Source organism: Anolis sagrei, chromosome 2 (genome assembly GCF_037176765.1).
Source record: "Anolis sagrei isolate rAnoSag1 chromosome 2, rAnoSag1.mat, whole genome shotgun sequence".
Taxonomy (NCBI): Eukaryota; Metazoa; Chordata; class Lepidosauria; order Squamata; family Dactyloidae; genus Anolis; species Anolis sagrei.
In genome coordinates this window covers 112,540,158-112,552,541 of record NC_090022.1, presented here as the reverse complement: position 1 = coordinate 112,552,541, position 12,384 = coordinate 112,540,158, and the positions used below count along the sequence as shown (strand labels likewise).

Here is a 12,384-nt window from a genome sequence, read left to right as displayed (position 1 = left end):
TTTAGCACTTGACTCCTTTGCACTGCAAATACTGGCACAAACCTGGAGTTGGCAAACACATTTCTCTCAGTGATTTGAACTGGCCCCACCCGTCCAAGCCCTGTGACAGAATTATTAAGACAGTGTAAATAGTTTATTTTGTTTTTGGAAATTACAGATATTTTATACAACAGTATTTGTTTTAAAACGGGCATTGGCTAGAAAGAATGGAACTTACTAGGAGCAGAGAAGGGGACACAGTTACAGAAAATACATGATTTCAGGAACAGTTGGGGCAGTGAGGAGATCAAGATATCAACCTGGAAAGCAAACACAGTGTAACCTGCATGTTCCTCCTGGACAGAAGCAGATGGCTGTTTATTAGCAGTGAGTGGTCTAGCTGCACAGACTATGGGGTACACTAATATACAAAGATGAAATAGGAATAGGTCCACTTCTGCCACAGAGGCCAAATTTGGCAATTCATGGCATATCCCCCCTCCCCACCTTGATCCTCCAAATCTTATATCCTATCATGCAGCCTGCTCCACAAGTTGGCACCAATAGAGCCCAGAGGTGCAACCAAGCATTGTGGCAGATTTGTTTCACTAATTACATCAGCTAGCTCCACTGTTCTTGAGTGGTCTGTGATTTTGAGGTGAACTTCAGGAACCACCACCCCAACAGTAAAAATTCTTTATACTTTTAAATGCATATGACTATATTGTTGCTTTGGGATTTCCAGGCATGTTGTGCATATAAAAGTACTCAGGGTTTTTACTTTGGGGTGGTGATTCCTGAAATTCACCTCAAAATCACAAACTAAAAACAGTGGAACCAGCTGACATAGTGAAATAAATCTGCCACAACTCTTGGATGCACATCTGACCCCTACTGGTACCAATTTGTGGAACAGTATGCATGAATGTGTCTACTATCCCAGAGAGGGGGGCTTCTTTTATCCTAAGATGGGCTTTAATTTGGCATTCTTGCAGTTATAGCATACTTAATTCCAGATATATTTTCAACCCAAAGTAAAAAAGGATGTAGAAGAAAATACTGTTGTCTACCTCTGTCTAAACAAAACTCATCTCGTCTGAATTCACTTTTCCTTCTCTTAAATCACCAACCTGTTCCCAGGTGAACCCCCTTCTTCCTCAAGCCCTTCATTGCAATGGCATTCCTGTCCAATGTCATTATCACCAAAATCTCCTTCCCATCATTACAGCCTCAGCCTATAGGAAGAGTGAGAAGCAACAGTGCATGCCTTCAATGCCTTTGCTGAAGCAAATCCTCAGCAAGATCATCCTTCTGGCTTCCACAAAAATCAGGTCTCCACTCCCCCCCCCCCCCCAGCATCATCATGATTTTTAAAAGGACACCAACCTTTCGAACAGTGAAAAGATAGGGATATAATAGCATTAAAGAAAGACCAGCAGCACAGTTTTAGAGTACCCACAGTGCTGTTTTCACTTATTTTGCAACTGCCTGTTCACGGCAACAACTTTAATAATGCTGGAGGAGTGATTTGCTTCCCAAGGAAGTCTATCTCGTTCTCTTATTTATCATACATTTCATGTACCAGGAAGCCCGTTATTTTTTAAAAGTGGCAATTGTTTTGATGCAATACATACTCCCCCAATAGTAAAGAAATGTTTTTATTGCAAAGATTCATAGGGACAAAAGTGTGTTTCAAAAGTGCCAACAGACCAGTGCCAACCAAGGCCAGCTATGTCCTGGTTCAGACTTAGCAAGGCATGAGCAGTTTTTCTAAGTTCCCTTCAGAACAGAAGTGACCAGTTATGGGGTGAATAGTAGTAGTACTTTGAAATGACATCATCTGGTTTTAAAATATGGAGGTCTGCGTTCATCATTACTGTTTTCACGGAAGATTAAAAACAAGGGCTTGAGGACTACAGCTCAGTATATTATGCTTTCCATTCTACTTTGTCTCTTGGCAGATAATGTCTTTACATCCTATGTCGGGGGCTGGCATGGTCTTGGCTAGCGTCGTTAACAGGTTGTCACCCGAAGTTATTCACAGTAGTAAATGTAGTCTCTCCTGCTTCTACAGAAAGAGATATTGTGGCACATGAGAAGGCTGAGTTCAAGCTAGGAAATGACTTGAAGCCTAGTATCAAAGCCAGAATGATAGCAGAGGGTGCATTGCTAATGCTGGGTAAACATGAAAACCATATTACTTTCCCTCTATGAGGAAGGGAAAGAAATACTATTAAAGTGCAAGTTGAACCCCGTACACAGCTTTCAAAGTCACACACCAGCATCTTCTCCAGCCTATCCTGTCTAAGTGAACAGGCTGGGGTCACACACAAATGTCTGTTCCAGCCTACTTTTTTCCCCTGGTAGGAATGAGCAGCCTGCCATGGAGCATAGAGAGGGTCTGATAACCCAGTGCTTTTGAGAATACTGGAAGGCCACATGAGTAGCCAAAAAGGGTTTAAAAAAATAAAATAAAGAAGGGGTCTGTGCAAATCCACAGTTGGGCAGAAACAGATAGGCACCAGAGAGATGTCTGCATGGGGAGGTACATTTCCCTGCCTCTCTCACCTGGCTCCAGTCTTCCTGGACACATTTGTTGTCCAATACTGCACAACACTGAAAAGGCTAAAGTATTTGGCACCTTCAGTTGGAAATACTCAGGAGTAGCTGCAAAGGGAAATGCATGGAAAGAAAGCTCACAAAAGCCATTATGCCTAGAAAAGAAAGTACACAATCCTTTACAATATTTTGCGCCAAGAGTCATGCTTAAAATAATAAAAGGAGGCCAGCAGAGAGGGATGACAGAGAGTTTGACATGACAGTTCAGAGAAACGCCTGCTAAAAAGGGACTCTGGCTAGGCAGAAAACTATCCTCATGATACAGATCAAAAAGAATAATGCCCAGGAAGAGTGGCATGGAACCAGACAGGCTGGCCCCAGCCATGCATGGCAAGGCAGAAGCTTTGTGTAGATAATATGCAGAACGCAGACATTGGCTTGAATCTTGATTAGTGTAAAGGAGAGGAGACTTACTGAACCGGTTCTGGACAGCAGTCAAAGTCCACAAAGAAGTAACACAAGAATTCAGTCTTGTGTGGTAAGTCAACACATTGGGGAGTCCTATTTTACATGGAAATAGCAATGGAATTATGGTCATTCAGAGGGCAAATATTAGACAAAAAGATATGCCCGTATTTACGGAAGTCTAAGGCACCATCAAATCTAATGCACACCTCAAGTTTCAAAACCCTGAAATCCAAAAAAGTATTTACTATATTATGCAAATCTAATGTGCACCCTAATTTAGAGAAGGTAATTTAGTCAAAAAGGTGAGCATCAGAATTGAGTAAATACGGTAGCTTGATTCCAAGCGGGGTTACCACTTTAGTCAATCATTACAACTAAAGCAAGTCCTTGGACAGATTAGAATTTTGAGAACATCATTTCGGAAGGGATATTATCTCCGTATGAACAGATTATCTGTCAAAAACCAAAGGGTAGGTCTGCATGAGAAAGTAAATCAGCCTCACTATGGAATACTTGCAGTTGTGTTCACTTCGCTGGGCATTCTCACTGACTACCATTTAGCCAAGCACAGCAGGAGGGGACTGAAAATGCCATCTTGAATCAGATGAATGTCTTGTGCTCTTTAGCAGCAGAATGACAATTGCTGCCATCTCCCATTCAGTCCTTTGATACCTTTGCTTCTTCCATGTTTGGGAGGAATTGATTAGGTTTCAATTAGGAATAAATTAGTGTTTTAAAGTTTTATTGCATGTTATCCAGATTTTTACCACATGGTTTTATCTCATTCAGTCAGTGCTCAAAAAAAGATATAAACAAATATTCTCAGCTGGGAAGCAGCAAAAATCAGAGTCCTTGGGGTGAAAACACAAATTTAGACCATATGCCAAGTTTGGTGGTCTGCCAACACTGCACTTATAGAAGCATAGCTGGGGTTTGTGGCAACCACCAATCATAATAAATCACATCGTTTTATAGCCATAGTTTCAAATGCTGTGTCAAAATGTTAATAATGGGAATAAATAACTGTAGTAGAATATAATAAAAGAGGTGAACTGTTACAAGCTCTACTTCATACAGATGTCGCCAGAAGAAGCCAAACTCAAAATTAAATGACTTTCACATTGAAAACAAGCACCTGGAACACTGACCAAAACAGGCTAAGGGTTGGATTTGGGATTTTTGTCTCAATGAGGCTGGTTTTCTCCCATTGACTCCTGGGACCTCCAAAGGGGTTACTTCGGAATTAGTGCTGATTAAAGCTCTTCCCAGCTTGGAATCCTGGAGGCAGCAAGTGTTCAAGTAGCACTACATAAACAAGTAACAGCTAGGAATTTTGCACAAATTGGCAAACAGTTTCACAGGCCATCCAACACAACGAATTTGCCCACTGCTAGCAAGGAGGCAAGGGGTGGGGGGAGAGGCAGCAAGAGAAAAAGAAAAATAGCAGCAACACCAGCAGACCAACAACATGAGCAGATCAATGCAAGAGCGCAGGCTGAACCCCTGTTTGGACCACACACTATGTTGCTGATGTCAGAAGGGAGACTGAAAAATGACAAAAGAAAATTTACAGGAATTTGGCAATACAGTGTAGCATGTATGTACAGAATACATCTATTAAAATATCCAAGGTTATACCAAACTGGAGCCTTTCCCCAGGTCTATTTATATAAATACATAATATTATAACTTCAGGACCACCGATGAGGTGTACTGGGCCGGTGCATGTTTGCCTACCTGATTTAGCCAATGCTAATTTAATTTCACTACAACATGGGAGCTGAGAGCAGCCAGCATAGCTTGTTGCATGGATAACACACAAGAATACTTAGAAAATTCAAGGAGCTACTCCTTCATAAGGTACCAAATATATTGTAAACCCATGCCAAGGAGACCATTTTCAGAAAGGATTGTGTGCCTGATGCAGAATACTGTTAATTCATAATGTTGCAGGATTTAGAAATTAGGTCAAACCAGAAGGCATACTTGTTAATAACAGCACAGTGTTTGAAAGAGTATTGAATGATGGATGAAAAGAAAGTCAGTCCATAACAAGAAACACCCTTCCTTCCCTGAAAGCAGAAACAGTCAACCTCCAAATTCAGGATCTAGTCCATAGATTCTATGGCAAAGGAGGTCCTATTTAACCAGAGCTTGCCTAATGAAACTGCCTCCCACTTTCGTGGGATCCCCAATGTTATGACCCATATATGCAGGATTCCACATTCCTTACTCACAGAATCACTCCTAACGCTACTTAGTCTTCATTACCCGGCAGCAATCATATTTTTTTCGATACTTTGCAAGGCTACGTATCTCCAGGACAGTTTTGAGATCTCCCCATCTTCAATGAAAAGATTATGACAATACTGTACATGTACCCAAGTGACTTTCTGTAAAGCTGTCATGCCCTAGTCTGTTGTTTAGTAGGGATCAGAACCTTGGCCTTAAGCACTGGGCTTAAGGCCTTAAGGACCATCTTATGTGAAATGGACTTTGCTAGTTTTAAACTGTGGCTCCATCAGATAAGGGGGATGGGGTGCAGTGAAACTAACAGCCTTGAACCTCAGAAAGAAGAGAAGGACTATGAATGCCAACTGCAGATCACATCTAGTTGAGACAGTTTAGCGATAACACATGCTGCTAAGCCTTGCTCCCTTTTCCCCCAGATGGTGGAGCTGAGAGGGAGGGTGTAATAATGGGTGCCAGAGGTCACCCTGTAATCCAGACATTCAAGTAGTACTCATCCCCATTATGCTGGGGACCATGGGACAGTCCCTTTAAAATATTATTTAATCAGAATGACTAGTTGTGAATTAGGAACTCTCAATTCATCCTGTGTCAGAAATCTTCATGATAACCAAGTGACAAAGTGGTGTCATTGAGAAAGGAACATTTTTCCTCTTCTTCCCAACTCCCCGACCTCACACCAATTAAGAAAAAGAAGAAGAAGAAGGAGGGGGGGGGGCAAGGTTATTGCTGCAAGTGGCATTTCTAGGGGCAATGTTATGTACTGTACTAGTAATACATAACATTGTATAACATTGCAAGGTATTGTAACTAGTTTTCTGGTTACCATAAGAGCACTAGAGGGAAGTTGAGTAGCCATTTGACTGGGACAAGAGATGAAGTACTTGCCAATTCTCCACTGCAACTCCAACCCCATTAATGTTAGCAGGCAAAGCTGGAGCTGGGAGCCTCATGTATGCTTCATGGACAGCTTCACATACAAGTCTGGGTATACAAATTTTAAAAAAATCTTTGGGGGATCACAAATCTTTGCAGCCCTGTAATTCCCATCTCTTCCACATGCTAACTTTGCTTATCAACAAAAAAGCATTTCTCAACTTGCATTCTCTTATACTTTAAAATTAAGCCAGTTATTCTGACCTAGTGAGTCATGGGAGGAGTTTACTAACTCAGCTTTCTTTCCTAAATAATATATATTTGCCAGGTGTTTTGAAGGACTGTCACCTACCTGAAGCAAATCAGGTACTGATCTGAATTTTCCCAGGACCAGTGTTTGAAGAGACAGCCATAAAGGTGGAGTTGTGGAAAAATACAGCACCATTCCACACAATTCCAGGCAAGGAATCCTTGAGGAACTGCTGTTTACCGTGGGGAGTAAGACAGCACCTAAATCTCCTGTTACGATTACAGCACAACAGCTGCAGGCAAAATGAGCCACAGAAGGTAACACAAAACATTTCCCTTACCACAGCACAGTTAAATAGAAAAAAATGCTGTGTTTTTAGCTACATAAGCAGTTCTGGCTGCTCCAGAAAAGCCCTCACGATCATTAACTTAAAGCTTTATGCCAAGGCTTCTCAAGGAGAGGAGGTTTGGCAATTACACAGTATAAATAAATAATATATGCAGGAACAAAAATATAATTTTCTCTCTAGAACGCAACCTCTTCTTCAGAAGCACCCTCTACACACTCTCTTTCCTGTCCTTCCCCTAGTCTGAAAACAACAAGCAAGTGTTGTGGCATTTGATTTTCTCTTCTGTATGGATATCAGTAGGGGAAGGGACACATATAAACAAAGGGAAGACTGGCCCTTCTCATCTCTCCTAGTGCAAGGAGACTGAGATTCATTCTACTGGAGTGCCTTTGATGGAACCAGTGGACTGCTTGGTTCTGTTGTCCCTTCACAGTTCTTGAGTGTGCAAACCTGTGTGTGGGAGAAAATTTAAAAAGCTGTGGCAATAGGGCGGGGTGGGGAAATGTGAATGAAGCTAATACGAGGGTTTGGATTTCAACTACCAGTGACCACAGAGCTTGGAGCAAAAGGCAGTGCAGACAACAATCAAGTCAATAGAGATGTTCCAGGTAATGCAGGCCTGCTGTAGAGCTCTGCCTTTCCCCTGCGCCATCCCCAGATAGGGGCATAGTACTCACTGGGCAGGGAATGCTCAGTTGCATCTCGCATGGTCTGTCTCTGGCCCTGGCCCCTCAGTACAGGCTGGGCAGAAGACCAAGTGCCTTCCTAGTCGACATGGGGTAGCAACCTCTCCTCATTTGCCCAGGGCTTCAGCAAAGATGATCTCGCCATTAGGCTCGGTGGCAGAGGCAGGGTCATCTGGATCACTATCTGTAGTGCCATCACTCTCCTTGCCAGAGCTCTCAGCACCCCGTAGAAAGTGTGTGTTATGGGGAGACAAAGGGTACAAGACGTCTTGTAGGGCACCCACCACCATGGGGCTGGTTAGCAGCTCCTCGTCTGAGGAATGCAGGGAGTCATCGTCCACTGCCAGATGGCTCACAATATGGATGCCATCAAAGCCCATAGAGTCCTCAAAAGGCTTCTGGCCCTTCATCAGCCGGATCTACAAGAAGACAGACAAAGGTATTAAAGGCAGCCTTGGCACTCAGCATTGTAGGTATCGTCTACCCCAATGTTTCTCAAACTCTGCTCCTCCAGATGTTTTGGACTTCAGCTCCACAATTCCTAACAGCTGCTAAACTGGCTGGGATTTCTAGGAGCTGAAGTCCAAAACACCTGGAGGAGCAGAGTTTAAGAAACACTGCTCTGACCATTCAAGTGCAGAGAAAGCACCCACAGCTGACAGAGTACAATTTCTTCTTCTATGCCTTTGTGTAATATATACTGCTCCTAAAGCTCCTATGGAACTACCGTGCTCAGATGTACTAAGGCTCTGCCCTTCCCTCCCCCCACCAGGGACGGTGTGTGTAATAAAAAAAAAATCAGAAACAACACTCTAAACAATTGTCTATGTCAAGAGGGTTCCCAAACTTTTAAAGCAGAGGGGCAGTTCATTATCCCTCCAACTGTTGGGGGGCCAGACTACAGTTTGAAATAAATACGAGTGAATTCGTATGAACACTGCACATATCTTATTTGTAGTGGGAAAAAAACCCATGAAAGAACAAAACAAAACAACATGTAAAATGAAGAACAATTTTAAGCAACATAAACTTACCGTTATTTCAATTGCAACTGTGGGTCTGTTTTTGGCTAATGAGATAGTCAAGTTAATTAGGATTCTTGTTGTTGTGTGCTTTTAAGTTATTTCAGACTTAGGACTTCGACCCTGTCTAAAGTTTAGGGCAGGGGCTGGGTAAATGACCCTGGAAAGCCACATCCAGCCCGCAGGTCTTAGTTTGGGGACTCCTGGCCTAAGTGTACACAAATATCCTCCTGTTCTCTAAGAGGTGCCAAAAGAAAAACGGCATAATAGGATATCTAGTAATAATCATCCCACTTTTTGCAAACAAGTTTGGTAGAGATTCTTTTTTGGACACAAATCTCAGAATCCTCCAGAAAATGTGATTGCTATCTGGCTGGGAGTGTTGTGAGTTGCAACTTATTCCAGCTCTACTTCAGAGATTGCCAGGATTGTGTGAGACAAGCAGTTACTTTCAGAGCAAGCTAGAGGGAATCTTTTAAATACATAATGTGAACATTGGGCTTTCATCACTGTGGTATCTCCTACATTAGCTGGTTCTGCGAGTATGTAGATCTCCTCTGTAGTGCTTTGTTGGCACAATTATGGCATTTCATGCTGCAAGTTAAACACCAATAATCCACTTATAAAGATAACATAATGAATAAGTCCAACAAATAGGTAAATTGTGAAACTTAGACTGTTCAATTCACAGTAGTCACAAAATTAAGCAATATGAAATAAGTTCTGTACAGTCTTTTAGTGATGTCGTTGTATGTTCATGAATCAGCCTCCCACGACCGGTTTCGGCCTTTACTTTAGGCCTTCTTCGGGTGGTCTGTAATTTTACATACATAAATACATTTTACAATTGTATAGGTTGAACATAATGAAATAGAATGCATTTAGAAATACTTACAAAGTTCAGTCTTTTACATATGTTCTCATAAGAGATACTTAAGTTTTTTTGCAATGGGATCTAGGTAAAAGGAACAAATTGTGGCTATTAACATTTAAACGTTACATATATCAAAATAAATGTTTTACCAATATATTTCACCAAATAGGTGTATACTCACAAGATACTCTGCTTCTAAGTTTGATTCTAATTGCGAGTATGAACAGGATCTGGGGGTTTCCCCTATTTAAAGAGGAAAATGCACATCAGATGTAGAGGAGACAGAGAAGTTAATTAAAGGCTCATTTAAAGTTATAGGTGTGTAGGAAGTCACCACTAGATGGCGTTGTGAGTAATGTACTCCCCAGGGATGTGTAGTATACAAGGGATAATACAAAAAATCTCAAGGTTATATATAGCAACTGTATGAATTGTATTCATTAAGACCGTGTGGGTGTTCCGTCCGTAATCTGAAGATCCAATATGTTTCCCTTTGTAGGAGTTTAATGTTAAAGTCCATGTGTTTGGATTGTGTGACTACTTCTAATATGTGGTATTTAAAAGATTCAGGATTGTGCCGTAGATCATCAAAATGTTTATACAGTATGGAGTCTCTGGAATTAGTTCTAATTTTGCTCCGGTGTTCTATAATCCTAGATTTCACTTCTCGACGAGTTTGACCAACGTACATCAGATTGCATTCACAAATAATCATATAGATAACTCCTTTAGTTGTGCATGTAGCAAAATGGGAGAATTTAATTTTCAATGGTGGGTGTTGGTGTGTAAAAAATTTTGTCTCCACCAATTGGTTACACACTGAGCAATGGTGGCACCGATAATTGCCAATCAGATTTGATTTCATGGTCCGAACATTATGTGTTAAATCTGAATGTACCAAAAAATCCCCGATGCTCTTGGTTCTTTTATATGCTATTAATGGGGGTCTTTCACAGCCCGGGATGTCCCTTATTAGGTTCCAGTATTTTTTAATTGTTCTGATGGCTAAACTGGACATATTAGTGAGAGTAAGTGGCCATATTAATCTTTCTACTCTAGGTCTAGTCTTGTTCTCTAGAAGTTTAGACCTGGGAATATTGGCTACTTTTAAATAAGATGATTGTATTATATGTTCAGGATAACCCCGGTTTCTAAACTGTCGTTTCGTTACCTCAATCTCCTGAGTGAAATCCTGTTGGGTCGAGGAGTTACGTTTAATCCTGAGCATCTGTGAAAACTGTAGATTATTTTTTAATGCCCAATGATGGTAGCTATTGTAGTGTAACAGAGAGTTTCTATCCGTGGTTTTACGGTGGTTTCTCACCCTCAATCGGTCGTTTTCTTTTATAATCATGACATCCAGGAAAACCAAGGATGTGGCACTGATGTTCCCTGTAAATTTGATATTGTGGTGTACTGTATTGATCCAGGATAATAATGTTTCTGCCTCATGATGTGAGTTTATAATGATGAAGATATCATCAATAAATCTGCAATATTTGATTATGCTATCCGCTACAGGGTTATATGCACGATTCAGAATTATATTGTTTTCCAAATTATCCATAAATACATTTGCTATTGAAGGTGCAACAGGGCTGCCCATGGCCACTCCTTGTATTTGAAAATAATATTTTTGGTCAAATTTAAAGAAATTTTTTTTCGAGAATGATATCAAGGAGGTCCAACAAAAAGAAAGTGGGAGGGTGACAGAATCATAGAATAGAATCATAGAGTTGGAAGAGACCTCATGGGCCATCCAGTCCAACCCCCTGCCAAGAAGCAGGAATGATCTCCTGTTCAGAGTAGACTCACATACTGTGCGTGCCTCTTCTATTGGAATGCTAGTGTATAATGAAGTTACATCTATAGACATCAGAACAGCATCTGTTGGAATCACCAAGGGTTCAATGATATTGATAAAGTGTTTAGTGTCCCTAACATAAGATGAAGTCTGTTTTACAAAGGGTTGTAAATGCAATTTAAAATTGATTTGGACACCCTCACAAATAAACTCAAGGAATTTTCCACACAACTTAGATCTTTTAAACTGAAAAAGTTTGAAAGGGACGAAAATGATTACAAGAACAACAAAGTTTACCAGTGGCTATACTCCAAACACTACCACTCCAGAAAACAAGTAAGGTTTAGTGAATTTACTTCTGAAGAAGACACAGGTTCTATGTCGGATAGTTCAGGACATAGTGTGGCCTCATACAGGAGGGACAACAGCCACATACCTAGACGTACGGGTCGTATCAGAAACAAACCTAATCGTTTTTTTCAAGAGGCTCCAAATGTGAAACGGAAAACTTAATAGTGAATTTATCCAACAGAGTTTTAACCCCTCAGGAAAAGCACGTTATTAATAAAGGACTAACATTTGTCCCTAAACCCAAATACAATCCATTTAAGATGCATATAGAATTAGCTAGGCTATTTCGTACCATCAGATTAAGACAGCATTTTGGGACCACAATAAACAGCACTATTTCTACCTTCAAACCTCGTAGTAACTTTTTTCCTAGCACAGACCATATAGGACTTAGAGTTTTTGAAAAAACAATATGTGAGGAACTCTGTCACACATTCACAAAAAATAAAGGGACACACAGTACAAACTTTTCTAACAGTGAGTGGAACACGCTTCGTAGTTTAGCCAATGACAAAAACCTCATTTGGAAGCCGGCTGACAAGGGTGGAGCCATAGTGTTAATGAACCATACTGATTATATGAATGAGATCCACAGACAATTATCAATAAGAGAACACTATCTTAATATAGAACGGGATCCCACACATCACATCCAATCTATTATAAAAACAGTGACAATGGAAGGACTGTCGCTTGGATATATATCAGAGGATGTGTATAAGTATGTACACACTCCATGGCCCAGAACCCCTGTACTGTATATTCTACCGAAAATACATAAGAACATCAGGCCAGTTCCGGGCCGTCCTATCATATCAGGATCAGGCTCCATTCTAGAACCATTAGCAAAATTTGTGGATTACCATTTACAACCCTTTGTAAAACAGACTTCATCTTATGTTAGGGACACTAAACA

At 40.8% G+C, this 12,384-nt stretch overlaps 1 protein-coding gene across 6 annotated transcripts in view; it reads right to left on the bottom strand.

Moving 5' to 3' along the window:
• Positions 1-111: 111 nt before the first annotated feature.
• EVI5L (ecotropic viral integration site 5 like) overlaps positions 112-12,384 on the bottom strand; it is a 66,112-nt gene continuing 53,839 nt past the window's right edge. For all 6 annotated transcript variants that reach the window (XM_060764907.2, XM_060764906.2, XM_060764908.2 and 3 more), the window contains one exon: positions 112-7,836. In XM_060764907.2, coding sequence (XP_060620890.1) covers positions 7,525-7,836 — 312 coding nt within the window. In that variant the 3' untranslated portion in view covers positions 112-7,524. The remainder of the gene's footprint in view (positions 7,837-12,384) is intronic.